Here is a 22,034-nt window from a genome sequence, read left to right on the forward strand (position 1 = left end):
ATTTCATCCGTCCTTTCCACCCGCTTCACTCCCGCAGTCCTCTTGACCCAGTTGTCTCACAGACCTGCAGTCTCTGTTGTTGTATTTGTCGGTGCCACTGTCTCCAGACCGTAAAGGTAGGCCGGAGTTTCACAAGACACCAGAACTTTCCCTTTCAATTTATTTGATACTTTTTCTGTCTTCTATCAATCCTGCTTGCAAACTCCATCACTATGATATACACGAGTGTGCTGAGAGAGCTTCCCTTCCTCACCGACATCCGAGGACCAATCAAAACACTTCCCTCCGTTCCCTCGTACGTACCTTCCACCAACTTAACTTCTGATTATGGTGCTCTCAACTTTCTCAAACGATGTCTATTGAGATGTTTTAGGGGTTTTTTTTGGAAGGTAATCGTGCTGCTTAGTTTCTTCTGCGCAGTAATTTTGTGTGGTGTTAAAATTGATCTTGCAACTTGTACAGGTCTTCCGTGGATCTCTTGCGTGCTGGGTTTACTTAGCCCAGAATTACTGGTCAAGAGATACTTTTTTTTTGTGTGTGGAAAGGATTTCAGAGGTAATCTTAAAAATTTGGGGAAGTGGTAATTCCCATGTTCATAGGACTCTGTGGCTCTTAACTTGGATATCTTCATTAACATGTTGCCCACAGTCATGTGCCGTACACAAAATGTGTATGCAAACATGGGGTGGCTTGCACTCCTCACGCACACTTCAATATTTTGCTTGGCTTAGAAGATGAGTCGCTGTGTACTGTGGAAAAGACTTTCACAAGAAGCTTTTTAAAAAGGAAGTTCATCTATAGAGCATTTTGATAATCTCCAATGCATTTTATTGTGACGGTTATACAACCGTCCCCCGGGTGAACAAACATGCATGACGCGTAGGAGTTCCCTAGTTAGTTATATTGTTGGTATATGTGTCACACAGGCCCCACACATTGTATAGAGAGGAGCAGGACAAATGTATTGTGCAGAGTATAGCAGGTCTTCTTGCTCTTCATCTATACCCCTCTTGTCATTCCTTTATTCCTGCTCCAAAACCTCCTCTTATATTCATGTCTCGCATATGGTGGTTGCCATTTCATGCATCACACAGTGCAATTCAGCTTTCTTTCTCCCAAATTACCATTTAGCGGTCTTCATTTATATACCGGGTGCACCCGCTATTCGTAAATTTCCTTTCTCTCTTTATTTAGCCCTCTCATACACCACCACACACAGCCACACGATAAGACACCGCACCACGGACAATCTAAAATTCAGACAATGAGGGAAAGGACAACGTCCCAGTTTTCAAATAATTTGGGCAGGAAATCCTGTTAAAGAAGTAGTAGCATTGAATTGGGTAGGACCTCAACTGGAGAAAGATTGACAGCCAAAGGAGGCATTGCCTGGTGAGTGCACTGTCACAGGTCAAAGAGCAAGCCACGACCTTTTCCCCCGGGAACTCCACCTCCCAAGAATTCTGACCCATTCTCCCCCATGTCTCCGCCCCTTTCAAGCGACTTAAAAGGTGGAACGCCAGACTATTCGCTGCTGTTAGAACTAGAACGGGCACTCAGTAGAGCGCATACCTTCGCCAACGCTACATTTTGCCCCCCCCCCCAGAAACCATTGATTGTGAGGGTATTTAATCCCATACCACATCTGCCATCTCATATGTGTTATTATGGCTTAAAAACATTAAATTTCCTGTGTCATATCATATATCACAAGATTTGGCATTGAATTCACAACATTTTGGCATTGGTTGCATGCAAATTGGATAAAAATCGACCGCACTATGGCAAAATAACGATTTTGACCTTTACATGACCCTGACCTTGACCTTTGTACTCTTAATTTTGTAATTGGTATTAGAGTGTGGGGAACAGAACAGTCAATACTTTGGTGTTGGTTTCATGCAAATCGGATAAGAATTGACCGTGTTATGACTAAAACCGCACATTTTGCAATGTCGTGACCCCCCCCTGACCTTTGACTCCCAACCGCTGATAAGGGTTATTACGTCATTGTGTCATGTCACATATCACAAGATGGGGCATTGATTTCCGAACATTTTGGCATTAGTTGTATGCAAATTGGATACAAATTGACCGCGCTATGGTAAAAAGACGATTTTGACCTTTTCATGACCTTGACCTTGACCTTTGACCCAATCGCTCCCAAAATCTAATCAAATGGTCCTCGGATAATAACCAATCATCTCACCAAATTTGCTGCGATTCAGTTCAATACTTTTGGAGTTATGCGAATAACAAACAAACAAACATACATATTCACAAATAAATAAATAAATACACAGCGATCAAAACATAACCTTCGCAACAAAGTTTGCGAAGGTAATAACACTGGAGATCCTGGAACAACCTGCTTGCCTGACCGTGCTGTTGGAGCATGCTGGGGACCCAAGTAAGAAGCTTCCTACCTGTTTGTGCCGAGGAGAAGTCGCTTGCCAGAATCGATCGCGCTGGAGCGAGACGAGCTGTGCCAAGACTGGGGCAAGTAGCGCTGGGCAAGTGGCGCTGTGACGCAGAGGCGCAAAGGTTGACAAGCCGAAAGGCCCTCACACGGGAAGATAGCTCCAGAATGACGTACACTATCCATTTCTTTCTGTCCTCCAAAGAACTCCGATTCATCAACCTCGACTCATGAAGGGAATCACGATTCTAGAAGAGCTATCAACGATTTGCCTCTTGAACCTTCCGGACGAGACTTTGCATATGCATCTTTTCCTCTTTAAGCATATATCGCACACATCGCACCTCCACCTTTCTGCTTTTCCTCATTCCTTACTTGCTTCAGGATTGGCACACGTCCGTCGATGTGTACCGCAGTGAGTCGAAGGCCGAACCTACACCTTGCTCGGTACAATCCTGTTAATGCCATGTTGTGTGCTTAACCGGGCAAGGTAAGATTGGGGAAGGGGAAAAGTGCGAAGAGTAGTTTCTCTCTTCATGCTCATGTGTCTTTGCCCACCTGTATTGTTTGATGATTTCTTGATTATTGCTTGTAAAAACGTGCCACTGATTACATTGATTGTATTTGTAAAGAAACAGCTGATTGTGCTGTTAGCACCTCGGTTCTCTTCTAACCCAAACAGTTCGGTTCTCTTTTAACCCTAACAGCTCCGTTGTCTTCTTATGGTATCCAAGGCAGTCTCCACTCATGGCTCGTGGACTTCTTCACCTGTCGCAGTCAATGCTTGGCTCTTAATGGAATTCTCTCATCTCCTCTTCCCATCCAGGCTGGAGTTCCTCAAGGCAGTGCTCTGGACCCTGTGCTCTTTCTGGTTTTCATCAATGATCTCTCAGATTCCCTGGAAAATCCTCTTTATCTCTTTGCTGATGACTCTACCCTTTGATCGGCAGGTAGCAGCATCTTTACTCTCTGCAGACCTGGATAAAATCACAAGCTGTTCAATCATTTGGAATATCTCTTTCAATCCTGACATATCTCACACACTCAATATGTCTCTCCGAAAGGAGGAGGAGGAGGAGATTAGGACCATACTCTTTGCAGAGCGTTGATGCTGCTTAAGCAGTCTCCTTGGCTATTGGGCACAATCCAGGATGGGTTTCCACTCCGACACAGTATACCAGCATGCTGGCACTCATTTTGCTGACCTCGGAAGGATGACAGGCCGAGTTAACCCCACCTGGTATTAATTCAACAGCTGAGCGGGATTTGAAGGACCCTACGATCCCAAAGCTCACCACCCTGACCATTAAGCCAACACCAGGCATATAAGGACCGTCTGACCCCCCCCCCCACCCCCATCTACTTTCTCAACAATCCTCATGAAGTCCTTTCATTCAAGCTTTTGCGTCTCACTATCTGACATGATCTTTCCTGGGAAAGCCACATCTTCAAGCTGGCCTCCAAAGGCAGTCACTGACTGGATATCTTATGTCGTGCAAAGTCCTTCCTTGGCACACCTGAGCTCCTGACCACGTACAAAGCTTTCATCCACAGTCTGATGGAATAATGCTCCACCCTCTGGCGTGGTGCTCCTCCCTCACACCTAGCTCGACTTCACACTGTGGAAACCAAGGCTTTGGGTCTCTCAGTCTCTCTCACCAGAGGGTGGTCGGTGGTCTTTCTGTCTTCTACCGTCTCCTCTCCGGCCTTGCCCCCCCCCACCCGCTCTATTTCGTGATATGTCCCCCCTATATTTCCTTTGGGCGCTCAAGGTGCGCCAAAAAATCCCTTCTGGTGAAACTGCCAAAATCAAGAATCACTGCTCACCTTCACTCTTTCATTCCTCTTTTTTTTCCTGCCTCTGGAACAAACTCCCACACACTCTTCAATCCCACACCTCCTTCCAGGTCTTCTGTTCACCATCATCTCATATCTTCTTCCATCCAAAATCTTGATCTACACTATCCCTGTTAATCCACCCCAAACACACCTCCTTCAAATTTCCTGTTTTCCTTCCTGTAAGTCCCTGTAGTACCATCTTGTTTTCCCCGTGTACCCCACCCAATCCCTCTCCCTTCCACAGATCTATTGTCTTTGTTCCCCACTATTTTGTGCTTCACTCTCCCACCCCTCTTGTCTCCTGCCTTGTTACATGCTTCTGTGTGTTAGCTCTTCCACAAGCCTTAACTTGGTATGCAAAAAAAAGTGCTTATTGATCTGTTATCCGTTTCTTTCCTGCTCGAGTCATCCTTTCCTACATTGGCTTGATTTAGTGTGTAAAGACTAGATATATGGGATGTCCTGCCCCTTCGATTGGCTCCATAATTAGTCATTGCAGTCCCCATGTTTGTTTTTATTTTGCATGGTTCTGCTCGACCGTACAAATAAATGGACTGGTACGCACTGAGTGCACGAACCTCAATTGACCGCCAAACCACCGGAAAAGATAACGCGTTTGTAAAAGAGCGAGGAGCCTGCCATGTTTGGCATTGCCAATCACCGTCTATAGTTGCTTAGCAACCCGATGGGCCATGGGCTTATCCGTGTTGCGGCGGCCTGCAGGGCCGGAGGTTGGGAAGAGTCTGAGAAGTCCCCCTCATGTTGAATCTCGAACCCCGGTTCCGTAACAACATGTAGATTTATTTTACCCTTGCCAGAAGGTAGTGTATTTCGGTCAATTTGTTAGTTTGTTACTGTAAGACCCCGGTTGGCGTTGAGCATGCGTTCCTGAAAAGTGCAACATCAAAACAATGCAAATCCAAGCAATTTTTCTCATCTACTCCATTATCGGAAATAGTAGAGGTTGTGTAGCTGTCGCTGTCGCCAAAATTCACTCGTTCATTGGTCACGACACTGACCAATTGGGTACGACCATTTTTCCAAGTACAGTTCGTTATTCGTGTCTGTTATCACGTCTCTCCACGTTAACAAAGAATGGTCTACCTCGGTGGTGCATCAAATCACACGCTTTCCTCGCCTTGTGTTTCCTCATATCTCACAGCGGTGATTGCAGTATTATTTATTACGGTATGGCATCTTTCTCACATGCTTTCCTCATGATATTGAGTGTGTGATATGTTGTGAAAAGTAAAATTTCTTTCAAAAATGGCAAAAATTATAAAGTGCATTTCCAAGACTGTGCCTTGCGGGTACTCCCGCCCTAAGGACAGGGTTGCCCCAGAATAAGAATTAATGGAATACTTTCCTAAAGTTGCCACTTCACCTAATATATTTTGCTTTTCACCAATGATGTTACCCTTTTTTGATGAATGAGCTGCATCCAAGTATACATACGTATAAATGAATATATAAAAATAACGATTACCAGACATATATTAAATAAAAATATAGCTCTTCCAGAAGCGGTCAAGGTTGGCGGTACCTGTTCTTCGTCGTCCTTCTCAAATGAATGTCGGCATTTTATACATGGTGCTCATCAGAGTCGGAGGCAAACCTAATAACCCAGCAACATCAACGACACGTTCAACATCATCCATTTGACAAAAAATCATCTAACTTCTCTTTTAAGGTAACACTTTTACAATGCCTCAAAACCAGTCTACAGTACAGGACATTTGTTGATGTGCAACGCAAAGTACAGTTGTTCTTTTGGCGATTTTGCGATCTTCCAATTTGGTGCTTTAGCGATGTATTCTGGCATCTTTATCAGTCTTGTGAGTTCTGAAAATGCTCGAGAATAAAAGGGTATGTCTTTAAAATGACGTAAGTGCAAGTTGAGGTGACGCAACTCGGGTCTTGCGTGGTATTGGTAACGTAGCGGCATTGAAAGGGGACGTAAGTCTGGTTACAGTATTACTGTACTTGCGAAATTGAAGATTGGCAAGTATATTTGTTTCCTGAGTATGTGTATCTCTTTGTCTGTCTGTTTATCTGCATGTCAGTCACCAACAGGACGCAATTTTACTCCGATCTTCACAAAACTTAACCACGTGGTCGAGGTTGTCGCGAGCTGGAAGCCTATTGTTTTCGAGCTCATCATAAAAAGGTCAAGGTCAGATAAATCGGCAATTTTCTTCCGATTGACTTGATATCAGTCGATACTTAAAAAAAACCCAAAAATCTGTCTCGGAAGGGTGGGATAGAGGAGGGTGAAGCCTCGGTCGACCCATTTGAGTGTGTCTTAATTACGTAGATCAACTTTTTTGGATGGTGAGTACCTCTATTAATTATGTATTATTTGTCCATGACTACATATACTAATAATGTCTTTCTTTTTTGTTTGTCCGTCTATCTGTCTGTACATAATGTGCTGACATAGGCCACAAATGCCACCTGGTGGTAGCCAGTATTACACGTTGTCTTTTTCAACCAAGTACCTCTGTGAAGTTTGTACAATTAGAATGCGAGTTCATCGATTAAGAATGTAGGTACGTCTATAAAATTCATATGATTGGAACATGAATTTTTACATTAAAACCGAAAAGGTCTGTTGGTCTGTTTGTCTACTGGTCTGCTGTATGAACATGAACCAACATTGTCATTGCATCGTCGAGAGACAAACACACCGGCATCAAACACCACACAGAACAAGTCTTGGTGAAGGTCTGCAATATCTACTTGCTCTTTGCAGTTCAAACTACATTAGATGGATTTGTATTTTAATCTGCCTTTTCACCGTCTCAAGTTTGCACATCTATAATTTGTGATGCATGTATTACTGTCAGCAACCAGTTTATTGTGGCACGCTCATTTAGAAGGTGTTGCCATAAACGATCCATTCTTTGATGTAATGCTTTCAGTTTGAATTAACTTTCTTTTGTTACAATTAAAGAAACCTCCCATGACTGTTCAGGTAATAAAAACTCTTGTGCTGGAACGTATGGCCGTAGAGGGGGAGCGTATCCGCCAAGTACTCGAAGGTCCAATTATCAGCAACATTGACAAGATTGGTGCACAGCATGTCCAGAACCTGCTGCTGGTAATTCCAGCCCACTTTTTTTCTTTTTATTGTATTCTTTGTCTCAGTTTATCTTTTCAGTTATTTTGTGGTGTTTACACTGTCTGCAGAAGCACTGTGCCTCCTTGCTGGCAAAGGTGCGCCTGGCACCGGATAACCAGGAAGCATACCGCACTGATTATGGGTACCTCGGGTCTCTTTTATGTACACACGTCATAAAAGCACGCTCGCAGGTCGCTTCTCAGGGCCTTCAAATCAACCGTACTACGCTCACCTTCACACAGGTGTGGTTGGAACACCTCTAATTCCTAATGTTTTCGCAAAATTTTGTTTTATCCCCTCATCATTCTAACTGCTGTTTAACTAATGTCCCAGCCAAAGACAAGTCTTGGGGTAGTACAGGCGACTGGACAGCTATGTCAGAACCCCACGCGTACCTCGACCATTATAAAGCTGCCTGGTGCTGTCGGTGGAGCATCCCTGATATCTGCCCCAAACACACCTACCGAGCCCACCTCGTTACATCCCAAGTTCATCGTTGTCTCTGCTGCTGCTGCCACTCAGCAGGTAATGTCAGGGTATTTCACTGGCTTTCAGCACAATTTCCAACATGTATAAATTTAATTAAAATGCAGAGCCACTGCTTTCTGAATTATGATTACATCATGTCAGTAAAATAAAAGTCTAGGGATGGAAATCTAGTCGTATAGGATGTTTGCAGTGTAAAAGGTTGAGTTTTCACCTGCTCACTAACTGCCTTTGGTGACATTTTCAAAAGCAAGTCTCAATGAAGAACTATATCTAAAATAGTGATGATAATTAAAAAAAAAGAAAACAGATGGATGTCTATTAAAAAAAATAAACCACGAGTGACGTATACAGCATGGAGTTTCCTGAATCGCTGACAAAGTGAAAACAGCAAGGAAAAATTAAGCATACTTGAACATGGGAGTTTAGACGAAGGGAAAGATCGGTGGAATGGGGGGAGAAAAGTGTGTGTGTGCGTGCGTGCGTGCGTGCGTGCATATATATTGTTGCGGGCCAGGGGTCGGGTAAGAAGCCCACCAAGGGGGGAAGCTATTTCGATTCCCACCAGACTCCCCGGAATTGCAGGCCGTCCGCACATGGATAATTCCGTGACGCGACGGGTCGCTAACCGACCGTGAACCCCAATAACTCAACCACGTGACTTAGGGTCCTCCGTCTAGTTAATCCGGTTACCTAAAAATAACCATGTGATCGAATTACCAGGGGACACGCCCTCAGTACACCTTGTCCGAACCGGATCACTCTACTGGACGGGATCACTTTACCGGATTGGATGCAGCCGAGCGACACTGCCAAGGACGTTCCGGCTAAAAGGAACGGATCGTTGCGAATAAAGCTCAGTCCCGTTACTTTTTAGACGGACCTCGTATGTGTTATTCGTGCCCCGTTCTGCACGATGATAAAGTATCACGGCTGCACGCGAGTCCGCCATTGTGCACGTGGCTAGCGCGCAGGTCCGCCCGCCATCTAGCATGCCCCGTACAGTGCGATGATAAACCACCCCAGGGCCGTGCGTGTCATGAATTCAGGGAAAAGATTGGAAGAGAGGACAGACACAAGTATTAAATGTGGATTTGGATTGGAAGGATATAGATATAATTATTAGATGGGGATTTGGAAATGGGTTGGAAAGGGCGCAGGCACGTGCGCTTTGCAAGTTGCCAGCATTTAGGGTGCCGCTTCTTCCATATCCTCGGTACGTGTTGCGTGCAGCGTGGGCGTCGTGTTGGGTGCGCTTTCTGTCCATTGGGTGGAAATTACCGCTGCACGTGTGTTCGGCAGGTTGTGATTTCTGCAGAGGGGTGTCCGGCGTAATGCCTGCTTGGCCTTCGCTGAGGACCCATCTCACAGTGAAGGGTGCACGTGGCTGGGATTAACCTCAGGACTAAGAGCAGAAAAAAAGAATAGGAATGAGTGCAGAGATTTATCAGACATCGCTATGAAGTTTTCACAACGCACTGTCCCTTTGTCCCACTAGACAAAAGGGAAGGGTCTGTCTGAACGTATGTTAATGGAATAACTCTCTAGGGACTGCTGTATGATGGTTGCCATTGCTTTGGAGGGATGCGGTTCCCAGAACTGCAACAAATATATATATATATATATATATATATATATATATATATATATATATATATATATATATATATATATATATATATATATATATATATATATATATATATATATATATATATATATATATATATGTATCCATAATTCCAGCAATGTGTGTGTGTGTGTGTGTGTGTGTGTGTGTGTGTGTGTGTGTGTGTGTGTGTGTGTGTGTGTGTGTGTGTGTGTGTGTGTGTGACCGCTGTTTCTCGACAACCACTGGTCCGATCTAATTGAAACTTGCCAGGTATATTGCTGGGGCCCTGAGGAAGTGCCTTTTCAAGGTTTGATATTAATCGGACAAGTGCCTCCCATGTTATGGCCATTTATTTACCAAACCAATGACAAGACACGTTGTTGCGTGGGCGTGGCCGATGGGGAAGGGAAGCTCAGTCACGTTCCCCATTACGGGTTACAACGTACGGACTTCCAGAGAGTGATGACTTCGTGTATTCTAATAATTTCTCGATTTCTTATGCGCATTTATAGATATACACAATGCGCCAAGTTATGATCGTTTTCATATTAGACGGTGCATAAATTTCGGTAACATCAGAGTGAGCTGGTGTGCTCCGAACCAGGAAGTAATTTTTTTCTCTCTCTTCTCTTCTCTTTTTGTTTTTCCTTGCGATGACATTGCGAAAAGACAAAATACGTTGGCGCTAATTGAATATTTGGGCATTAAAACTAAATTGCGAATAATCGTAACTGCGAATAATATGCGAACTTCCGGGTCACGCACGTACGGGCACACGAGAGCGAAGAAATGGCCTGTGTGGTTGTTGTTTGTTGCTCCCGGTTTGAATATTTATTAATCAATTAATTTTTTTTTTTTTAACGGGCACGTACTAGTATATATAATCACGGCAGCAAAGCGCATGAAGGTTTTACAATTATGCCAAGTCCCATGAGTCCAGGAACAAAGATTAACTTGCGCGATGAGCGATGCTGAATCGAGAAGCTGGCAGAAGCAGGTTATTTACATCAATTATTGAGCTTTGGATTGAAAGAATTGGCGAGAGAGAGAAAACTTGTTGTCGGCACTCGGCTTCAAAGATACGTCGCTGCTGCTCAGTTGCATGATGGCAACAAAGTAGATATTCAGAATAACATCAATGAATACGGTTATTTGGTTCTGTCGTAAAAAAACAATTAATGTCCTTGAGTAGTCATCAATGTACATTTGTTTTTTGTACATAACTAATAACAAACCAAGTTATCTTGACAGTTTCGCTGCTGTCAAAGCAATTTCTTGGCTAGGGTTATGCTGGGTGGTTTTCCGTTGACTGCCCAGCAGTCAATCAGGGCAGGTATTTATAATTTGTTCAGGTTGCCAGTGGCAACTCATCTACTCTGCGAAAGACACCAATGGAATTTTAATATTCACCAATGACCGGTGCTGGCAGATTGTTCCTCTGGCTTACTGTCTTTCCAATGTACGGTGCACACATTGATTTTGCCCTGTATGCAAAACACTAGTTTATAGTTGGGTTGAAATTTGAACCCAGACGAGACAGCTCAAAGGCAAGTGCACGTACTTCTAAGCTCTCCTGTCTGCTCAATATTGCTGCTGAAAGGAACGATCATTTGGTTACAAGTGAAGCCGAATTGCCTCCTCCTGCGTTGACATTCCTTGTTATTGAATGTATTTATATTTATTTATAATGAACAGATTTACCCGGCATTGCGTGGGAAGAGAAAGGTGAATAAGTAACACTTTGTAGCCAAAGGAAATTGTAATACCTTCTGTCACCACCAGCAGGTGGTGCTACACAGTACACATTAACGTAGAGCATTTACCCCCCTCCCTTCCACCCACACCCCGCGTGAGGTTGTGGCCACATAGACTATGTTACCCCCCACACAAAGTTGCATTTGTACCCTGAGTTTGGAGTTTGTAGTTTAAAATATGTAGTCTTGCATGGAACACACACACACACACACACACACACACACACACACACACACACACACACACACACACACACACACACACACACACACACACACACACACACACACACACACACACACACACATACATATATATACAGATAGATTTTTGTAAGTATAGATTGTGCCAGACTAATATGAGCGACAACTTACAAATGCTGCTCCTGCTTACTCTTCTACTTCCCACAAACCCTAGATCCTCAATGTTTCTTCACCATCAATAATGACCTCTCCTGGTGGTGTCGCTCCAACGGTCGTGAAGCTCCTTGCTCCAGGGTCTTCTGTTCCAGGACATATCGGGACGACAAAATCCCCATCCATCTCGGTGTCTGTTTTGCCACCGCCGACAACTGATAACAAACCAAGTTCCCAGCCAGGCATCACACAACTAGTTGCCGTGAAGCAGGAAGGTACAGACGGTCAGGCTATGGTAATGCTAAGGAAGCCACCGCCACCCACTGTGACATCTCCGGCACCAGCCGCAACACCAGCACCAGCATCTACCCAGGCTGCTACAACAGGAAACAGTCAGAGTGTTGTCACTACAACCAGTCAGCCTGGTGAGGTGGATGGTGGACAAGACCGGTCTGGAGTGGGGACAGCTGGGCAAGCAGGAAGCAGCAGCAGTGGCACAAGTGGCAACAACAGCAGTGGTGGAAACAGCTAGTGTTCTGTAGGGTTGGTTGGGAATTTTTATGGCAGAATCTCAGGCTCATGTTGAGCATTCCTTTTATGACCAATTCCTGATCAACAGTGTTAACTTGAATGAGAAGGTTTTGCTGTGTGTATGTATGTGTATGCTATTAGAATCAAGGTATAGACCTCCATTTGTGTTTGTGTAGATTTAAGACTTTTCTACCCTGTGTTAATGGCATCTGGATAGGAATAAGTCATCCTGATTGTGTGCCCCTGGAAGACGGTGTTGTGACCTTTCATGTCCAGAAAAGGTTAAGGTGTCTTCTCCCTTCGTTCTCCCATGCTGAATTGGTCGGCAGCCTGGTGAGAGACTAACGCTTCGCAGTCCAAGTTGCAACACGCCTTTCCACGCCCTCGAGAAGAGGAAGAAGCTCTGCCCTCCCACATGGCCTCCCTGATTGGCGACGAGCAAGGGGATGTGTAATTGGACCATTGGACCATGATGCTCCATGGCACCAATTGGATCACGGTCAGTTCCGCTTATTGCATCTCAATGCTGTTACTCGGTATGGGGCAACCTGTGCTGGGAATTTAAGCACCTACCTGTTTCACCGGAGGTGACTATAGGGTTGCTCTCCGTCTGTCCATCCGTCCATCCCACCTGTGCGTTTTCAGCCTTCTTTTCCCATGTCTTTAACGTATTCAACTGAAACTTGGAACATGGCTGTATGTATTATCAGTTACAGAACAAGTTCGAGTTTCAGGGTGTTCCGTCTTTTTTTTTCTTTTTTTTGCAGAGTTATGCCCTTTTTAGACTTTTAAAATATCACATTGGAAGGGAACATGTATTGTAAAGCCATTTTTGTTGTTGTTTATGCATAGTCTTCGACCTGGATTGCTGTTTGTCTGGTGCTTCATTTCCCGAAGGCATGTGTACGTGTCTGTCTCCTGTACTTCCCTCGCAAGACCGGTTTGGAACGTTTGATAATCGTTGAAGAGGAATTGAATTGGTATTTTGGAGATAACTAGTGTAAATCGCAGAACACCGATGTCAAATTTGGCCTTAAGCCAGTCATCATTGAGGCAAGTAACCTCAGCGTGTTCGGTCTCCAAACCAATTGTGGTTGCAGATAAGCAGTTGTTGTGGGGCCTGTTTATGTGACAATATGTTATCATTATTTCTATTTTAAAAAAATTGGCACTGTTCATGAAGTTGGTCTCATGAAATACTCGTACCGTAAAATATTTGTGAAAATTTTATCATGAAATTTGTCATGCTCTTTTTTTTTTTTCCTTTCCCCCACCCCCCCCCCCCGAGCTTGTGTGTAATCCCTCTTAGACATGTTTTGATTAACATTTTTTGTATTGCATGAAGCATTGCAATGGTCTGTCTCTATCAAGTCCACTTCATATGAACCTTCACATCTGTTGCAGAGTTGCTTCTCCATGCGAAACTGTTGGCGTTTCAAACACAGACGTATAATGATGTGCGAACATTCTTTTAACTTGTAAGTGTGGATATATAATCTCTCCTTTTTCATAAATTGTCAGGTCAGGTATGGGGAGCATGCGCCGGAGCAGCGCGTCACTGCGTCCACTTTCCACTGGAACTCTCGGGGCCTCCGTCTGGCCATCCCCCAGGCAGATGCCTGGCCCAACCCCATCTCATTGAGATGCTGATCAACCTGCCGCAACCACGAGGCACGTGGTCGGCTCATTGGCCTCCTCCGCTCATGAGGCTCCCTCGCCAAGATAATCTGGTGAGCAGGATCAGCGTCAGGAAAACGAGCCATATGTCCATACAGCCGCAGTTGATGCTCACGGCCAATACAGGTAACAAATCTCATTTGAGTCTCTCTCAGCAACCACGAGTTGAACACAAAGTCTGACCAGCGATAGCCAGGATTCTCCGAAGAGACCTAGAGCCAAAGGAATTAAGTCTCCGTCTCAGATCCCTGGTCAGAGTCCAAGTCTCACATCCATTGAGCAAGACTGGAAGCACCAAGGACCTGAAGACTCGGATTTTCGTCGTCCTGCACAGATACAAACAGCACCACACATCATGATCCAGTGAATCCATGACTCCTCAGGCATGACCCAGATGTCTATTGACCTGTGGTTCACAGCCAGCAGAGACATGAATATCACTGCCAAGGGAAGTGAATCTCTCCGTGACCTCAACATCCTCACCACAAACAGGTACACACAAGATAGCAGCATCCAATATGTCATTGAAACCTGGATCTTAGTTTTGACCCAGGAAACCCATAATCCCAGCAGCTCCGACTCCTCGTTCAGCAATATGATCTTTATTGCCTCCATTAACCTTTTCCTAACTGAACCATTTTACTTTCCAGATTGAGTTGCTTCCCCTCATTCCTGTTCGTTCATTAACTTGATGTTTGTCCCGCTGTCAGTTATACCTTGCTCTTTCATGAGCCTGGCTCCTGTAAAGAAAATTACAATGAGAATGACTGTGTTTTTTTTTCTTGCTCTTGGTTTTGTAAAGTGCAAACCTTTTATGGTGATGATTTGCTATGAATGAAGGACATGTTCCATTCATCAGACCATCATCTTATCAACTTCATATCAGCAGAGAGTGATGCAGCTGCTGTCTGCCAATCGCTGGGATGGAATACTGCATGACACACAGACTAAATGTAAGACATTGCCTTGAGTCACTTCAGCCTCCACTGGGAGAGGAGAAGGTTCCATTGTGTTAGTGGAAGAAATCAGAAATCCAGGTATGTGGGTGTCTTTGTACACCACAAGCGGTGAGCTTGCCAAGCAGAGTAGGAAGCCAGACCGTTGAATGCCTGAGTTATGTCCAGGGAGATGTGCACTCAAATGCTTGAATCGTTTGGGCAATTAAAAATAAAGCAACATTCACCTACAGCTAATTACCTTGATTGCAGTACAGTTGTAATAAAAGAAAACGTTGAAATTTAATTGCTTTTTCACTTGATGCTCATTATGATCTTGGGGTGTGAATGATGCATCAAGGAAGTAAAAGGTTACATGGACACAGAGAGTGGAATGGTTTAGGTTCTTACTGCTGTGAATAGTTCCATGAGCTGATTCTGAAAAATCGGGCGAGTGCGAGTTTTTCACTTCCTTTTTCTGCAGTTTGCTTTGACCTGTTGCTTGGCGTGTAATAAATTCTACTCTTTTGTCAGATTTGACACCTCTCTCACAAACAGGTCGGTGGCCTCTTCTTTTCTTTCTTATTTTAAACAACCTCACGTCTCATGTAGCTCTCTCTCTCTCTCTCTCTCTCTCTCTCTCTCTCTCTCTCTCTCTCTCTCTCTCTCTTTCTCTTTCTCTTTCTCTCTCTCTCTCTCTTTCTCTTTCTCTTTCTCTTTCTCTTTCTCTTTCTCTCTCTTTCTTTCTCTTTCTCTTTCTCTTTCTCTCTCTTTCTCTTTCTCTTTCTCTTTCTCTTTCTCTCTCTCTTTCTCTTTCTCTTTCTCTTTCTCTTTCTCTCTCTCTTTCTCTCTCTTTCTCTCTCTTTCTCTCTCTTTCTCTCTCTCTTTCTTTCTTTCTTTCTCTCTCTCTCTCTCTCTCTCTCTCTCTCTCTCTCACTCTCTCACTCTCTCTTTCTCTCTCACTCTCTCTTTCTCTCTCACTCTCTCACTCTCTCTTTCTCTCTCACTCTCTCTCCCACATCCATCTTACCCTCATCAGCTGCTCCAGGATGCAAGCTTTCCATCCTTGCTAATCTCCCAAAAATCCATGCTTTCTCCACCCCTCCACTCTTTTGTTCCTCTTCTCCAGAGGCATTTTTTTATAATGCCAATTATATTCTTGAAGATTGAATAATATAACATTGCTTTTAAGATTTGCACTTCAATTATGATGTCATCGCATGTACTGTATTTCATCCACTATTTCATCCACAAAAAAGTAAGAGGAGAAGTTTTTGAGAAAAGAAAAAATCTGCTTTTTGAAAAGGAGGTCATAAGTGTTTGGGAAGATGTGAGAAGGTAAAGAGTTCCAGAGTTTGGCAGTGGAGGGGAAGGAACAAACATCGTAATGGCCCACCTTTGAATTGCAAGTGGCCTCACAATAATCATGTGATGTAGTGGCTTGTCGAGTATTCCTTGGTCTCGCTAATGGTGGAGGTACACAAGCAGCAAGTTCTTGCAAGCAGAAACCGAAGTAATATCTGTACAAAAGAGAAAGAGAGCCTACGATGCGGCGTAATTTGAGCGGGTCGAGTTTGGAGGTCAGATTGGTAGAGTTGACAAGTCGAATAACTTTGGATTCAATTCTGTCCAGTAAGTATGTGGAGCTGGAACCTCCCCAGTTGTGAGAGCGGTACTCCATACAAGGACGAATCAATCCTTTATATCGTTGGAGCAACTGTTCAGAGGAGAAGAATCTTCGACATCTGAACAGTACTCATTCCTTTGAGGCAGACTTGGCTATTTGCATAATGTGTGAATTCCAGGATAAATTTGATGTCAGAGTAATACCTTGTAGGTTTATTGTATCACACGGTGCAATTGTAGAGCTTTCAAAGTAGGTTGGAGAGTTGAGAGGAGTTTTAGAGAGAGAGATATGAAGAAATTGAGTTTTTGAAACATTAAACATAACTTGATTATATATGCCCCACTGGGAGATCTTATCCAAATTTAAAGAGGTGGCTGTGATGAAGCGAGATGTAGATCGAGTGAGGGAAGATGGGAAAGACATGGAGGAATGTAATGTTGAGTCATCAGCATACGAGTGCATTTGGTTATTTGTGGAAAAAGAAGGTCATTTATGAAAAGAAGGAAGAGTGTTGGGGACAGAACGGAACCCTGAGGTACACCGCTGTTGAAAGGGAAAGGGGTTGATGTTGAACCATCAACAATTACGGAGATAGAGCGGTCGGAGAGAAAACTCCATATGAGAGAGCAGAGTGACAGAGGAAAGCTTGGATATCAGACCCCGATGCCAAACTGTTAAAGGCTTTTGAAATATCAAGGCCGACAACAAAGAAGTCCCCAAAGTCTCAAAGAAGAGGCCCAGACATTCGTAATGTAAGAAAGGACATCACCTGCACATCTTGCCTTGCGAAATCCGTATTGGTGGTCAGAAAGAAGACTGTGAGATTCAAGATGCTTGAGAAAATGGGAGTTGAGAAGGTATTCAAAGACTTTGGAAACAGTCGAAGTCAGAGCAATAGGACGGTAGATAGAAGAGTTTGAACGATCAACCTTCTTTAAAATAGGCTGTACCATGGCATGTTTCCAGGTAAGAGGAAAAGTTTGGGTTTTTAAACAAAAACGAAACAAATGAGCAAGCACGGGTGCAAGTTCTGAAGTACATTCCTTCAAGAAACGGGGAGGAATGCCATCTTGCCCATTGGCCTTGCTTATGTCCAGAGAGAGGAGTATTTTTTTGACATCCTGAAAATCGATTATAGGGAGGGACATAGGATTGGTGAGGGGAGCATCAGAGGGAGATGGAATGTTAGAATCATCCAGTGTGCAGTTGGAGATAAAAAAGAGAACCAAAAAGAGTTGCTTTATCAGTCGGAGAGACAGCGATAGTATCATCGGAACGGAAAAGCGAAGTCTGATGAGTATCATCTGATGAGTCCCAATTTGCTCAATTTTCTGACAGTGGATGCATATGGGTCTGGAGACTTCCCAGTGATATATATATATATATATATATATATATATATATATATATATATATATATATATATATATATATATATATATATATATATATGTATATATATATATCATATATATTTATATATTTATATATATATATCATATATATATATATATATATATATATATCATATATATTTATATATATATATATATCATATATATTTATATATATATATATATATCATATATATATATATATATATATATATATATATATATTTATATATATATATATATATATATATATATATATATATATATATATATATATATATATATATATATATATATATATATATATATATATATATATATATATATATATATATATATATATATATATATATATATATATATATATATATATATATATATATCATATATATTTATATATATATATATATATATATATATATATATATATATATATATATATATATATATATATATATATATATATATATATATATATATATATATATATATATCATATATATATATATCATATATATATATCATATATATATATCATATATATATATATATATATATATATATATATATATATATATATATATATATATATATATATATATATATATATATATATATATATATATATATATATATATATATATATCATATATATTTATATATATATATATATCATATATATATATCATATATATTTATATATCATATATATATATATATATATATATTTATATATCATATATATATATATATATATATATATCATATATATATATATATATATCATATATATATATATATATATATATATATATATATCATATATATATATATATATATATATATATATATATATATATATATATATACATACTGTTGTGGTTGAGGAAATTTGCAAACCACCATTCAGGTCCCGTAGGTGAGATATCTCTGTAAGTACATGTGTAGTTAGCCCAAACCCGTTGTTTAGAGGGAATAAATGTGATTCATTCGGGCTGCGACCCTTTGAGATAGCCGTTTTTCTGTCCTATCTTTATTTTGAACCAACCACGTCTCAACCGCCAACACACAACAACCACCAACCACAACTCCGCTTCACAACAACAACAACGCCAACAGCCACGATCTTTACCTTCACAACTCGCTCCCGCAAACATCGCATCACCGCCATTCCGAACGGCACCATGGCCATAAACCACCACCATAAACCCTCCACCACCTTCACCTCTCTCCTTCTACGGCCATTCCCACACCACCTGTAAGCACGGAGCGTCAGGCTGTCCTGGGCTCGTACGGGACGCGCGCCGAGCCGCGAGTGCAAAATGTGGCCTTTCCGAGGAGAATTCGGATCAGGAATGCTGCACGCCCACTTCTGATCCGTCCAATCAGCAAGCGTGGGGCGGTTTGGCCCCGCCTCCAGGTGCGTTTGTGTGGAATCGAGATATGCAAATTCGAGGATCAGGGGAGATTCACGCCCCTTTTTCTCCATCCAATGGGCGAGCGTGGCTCCACCCCCGAGCTCGTTCTGATCCAGAAATTTGCATATGGGTTCTCCTGCCGGCCTATAAAGCGCCGAGCGCAAGGCGAATCGGAGAGTAGAGTCAGTTTTGGCAGAGTCGGTTTGGGTCGAGTCGGTCTCGGCAGAGTCGGTCTCGGCAGAGTCGGTCTCGGCAGAGTCGGTCTCGGCAGATTCGGTCTCGGCAGAGTCGGTTGGGGTCGAGTCGTTCTCGGCAGAATCGGTTTGGGCAGAGTCGGTTTGAGTAGATCCAGTTTGGAAGAGCGGAGATAGGCAGAAAAGGCAGAGTCGGCCTTGGAAGCGTTTAGTGGAGTCGGGAGGCGAGGGCGTCCCGGTGGTTTTCGGCAGTCGGCTGAGGAGAATTGGGGGAAGAGACCGAGGAGTTCGGGTCCGAGGCAAGGAAGACGGCTGTCGGCGACGAGGTCGTGGTGGAATCGCTCGTCATGGGACCCAAGCAAGCCAGCTATACTCTTTCCCCAGAGCATCAACAATTCCCCCCCCCCCTTTTTCCCCCCGCGCTGAGATAGTGCGAAAAGGGGGCCCCGATCAAACCCCACTCCAAGCAGTGCCAACGAAACCCGCGAAGGAGCACTAAGTCGGGGCACCGCCGCGCTGCCACATTTGTGGCTCATCACAAAGACACGGGTGGGACCCACCCGGTCTCGCGGACCTGACCGCTCTTTCAGGTCCCGCGCAAATATTGGCCCACAGGCCCCGTCTGCCCCCTTGTCTTTGAGGGTGGCCCTTTTCTTTTGTTTCTGTGTAAACGTGTGTGTGTGGTGCCAGTCTGGTGAAGTAAAACTGTTAAGTGTTGCCGTGTGTCGGTCTTATTCGGTAGTATCTCTGCGTCATTGTTACTTTTGTTACATTTGCTTTTTGTGCATAATTGTTTTCATTGTATATGGGTGCTCTCCGTGTGCCGCGGAATAAATGTGCATCATGTTGAACTGTTTTCCCGTTTCGCTTCGGCTTTTCTTTCATTGAATCTCCATCTTGCTTCACGTAAAGGGTTGGTAGTGGGCTTAATACGCCCGATAATTAATCGGAACCGTTGAGGCCGACGATAACACTGCTCGGTTATCCCGATAGTACGGAACGGGTCGCTTAAGCGGCCCGTGTCCGGGGTCGACCTGCGGCGAGGTGCGATCGCCCGGTCTACCCTCCGCGTGGGTACTTAGGTAGGTCGAGTTTGGCGAACAACCCTATCCCACGCGGGTGGCCGATTGGCACGATCGTGGTGAGGCCGAAACGCTAACCCGTGACTAGCTCCCGGCGTTAGTCCGAGAGGGTCACGACAGAATTGTCCGTCTGGTGGGCGACGTTCCGCGATTCGAGTCACGTGGCTGTTCGCACGCTGGCGGGCGTGAATTCGCAACAATATCATATATATTTATTAATATGTCTAAGGGTATTTTTGGGGGGAGGGGGGGCGGGGGAATTTTTTTTTTTAATCTTGAATATTCAAGTTCAATTGCTTAAACAAAATGTAATAATACCAATTAATTTGCAAAATATATGTGTAAATTCTGATTGATGTAAACCATGACAACACGGCAACTTGCGTACTTTACTTATTCTCAGTTACAACAAGCCCCTCTCTTTGCCGGTGTGGTGAAGTGTTTTGATTTGCAGAGCGGTAGCTGTTTTGAATTGCATGGAGGTAAGGTGTGTTTGATAACATGGCGGTTACGTGGCAGTGAAATGTTTTTAACAACGTGGTTGTTGAGGTGTTTTGAACAATGCGGCGGTGTGGTCTTTTTAATACCATGACGGTGAGGTATTTTTAATTCGTGGAAGTTATGCAGAGGTGAGGTGTTTTTTTAATAACGTGGCAGTGAGGTGTTTTTGAATTATATGGCGGTGAGGTATTTTTTAATCATGTGGCAGTGAGGTATATTTAATAACGTGGTGGTGAGGTATTTTTTAATTACGTGGCAGAGGTATTTTTAATAATGTGATGGTGAGGTATTTTTAATAACGTGATGGTGAGGTATTTTTAATAACGTGATGGTGAGGTATTTTTAATAACGTGGTGGTGAGGTGTTTTTAATAACGTGGTGGAGAGGTGTTTTTCATAACGTGGCAGTGAGGTGTTTTTAATAACGTGGCGGTGAGGTGTTTTTAATAACGTGGCGGTGAGGTGTTTTTAATAACGTGGTGGTGAGGTGTTTTTAATAACGTGGTGGTGAGGTGTTTTTAATAACGTGGTGGTGAGGTATTTTTAATAATGTGGCGGTGAGGTGTTTTTAATAACGTGGCAGTGAGTGAGGTGTTTTTAATAACGTGGCGGTGAGGTGTTTTTAATAACGTGGTGGTGAGGTGTTTTTAATAACGTCGCGGTGAGGTGTTTTTAATAACGTGGCGGTGAGGTGTTTTTAATAACGTGGCAGTGAGTGAGGTGTTTTTAATAACGTGGCGGTGAGGTGTTTTTAATAACGACAGGAGAGGAAGAATGCGACAGGAGAGGAATTCTGCGAGCCATGAGTGGAGATGGCCTTGAATACCATGGGAAGAGAGTTTGGTGAGTAGTGCAGGGTGCCAGACTGTGTCAAAAGCACGTGATATGTCCAAGGATACGGCTCGGATTTCCTGTCTGGCATTGAGGACCTCCATCCATTGATGGGAGAGCAGAAGCAGCATATCCAGGGTAGAGTGACCTTGTCTGAAACCAAATTGATGATTGGAAATCAAGCCATTGGAGAAGAGGAAGGATTTCATGTCTGAAGCGATGATGGATTCCAAAACCTTGCTGATGATTGGGAGAAG

The 22,034-nt window shown here is 43.1% G+C and overlaps 1 protein-coding gene across 4 annotated transcripts in view; it reads left to right on the forward strand.

The window, feature by feature from the left end:
• Positions 1 to 15,353, forward strand: part of TAF6 (TATA-box binding protein associated factor 6) — a 58,007-nt gene extending 42,654 nt beyond the window's left edge. For 3 of the 4 annotated variants that reach the window (XM_085888006.1, XM_085888009.1, XM_085888007.1), the window contains exons 12-15: positions 7,233 to 7,358; positions 7,448 to 7,621; positions 7,713 to 7,904; positions 11,650 to 15,352. In XM_085888006.1, the coding sequence (XP_085744132.1) occupies positions 7,233 to 7,358; positions 7,448 to 7,621; positions 7,713 to 7,904; positions 11,650 to 12,120 (963 nt within the window). In that variant the 3' untranslated portion in view covers positions 12,121 to 15,352. Of the gene's footprint in view, positions 1 to 7,232; positions 7,359 to 7,447; positions 7,622 to 7,712; positions 7,905 to 11,649 lie in introns of all 4 variants that reach the window. The other variant, XM_085888008.1, reaches the window with a different exon arrangement.
• Positions 15,354 to 22,034: the final 6,681 nt, after the last annotated feature.

The sequence above is a fragment of the Eptatretus burgeri genome, chromosome 7 (genome assembly GCF_056783735.1).
Source record: "Eptatretus burgeri isolate ZD-2024b chromosome 7, Ebu_testis_v1, whole genome shotgun sequence".
Taxonomy (NCBI): domain Eukaryota; kingdom Metazoa; phylum Chordata; class Myxini; order Myxiniformes; family Myxinidae; genus Eptatretus; species Eptatretus burgeri.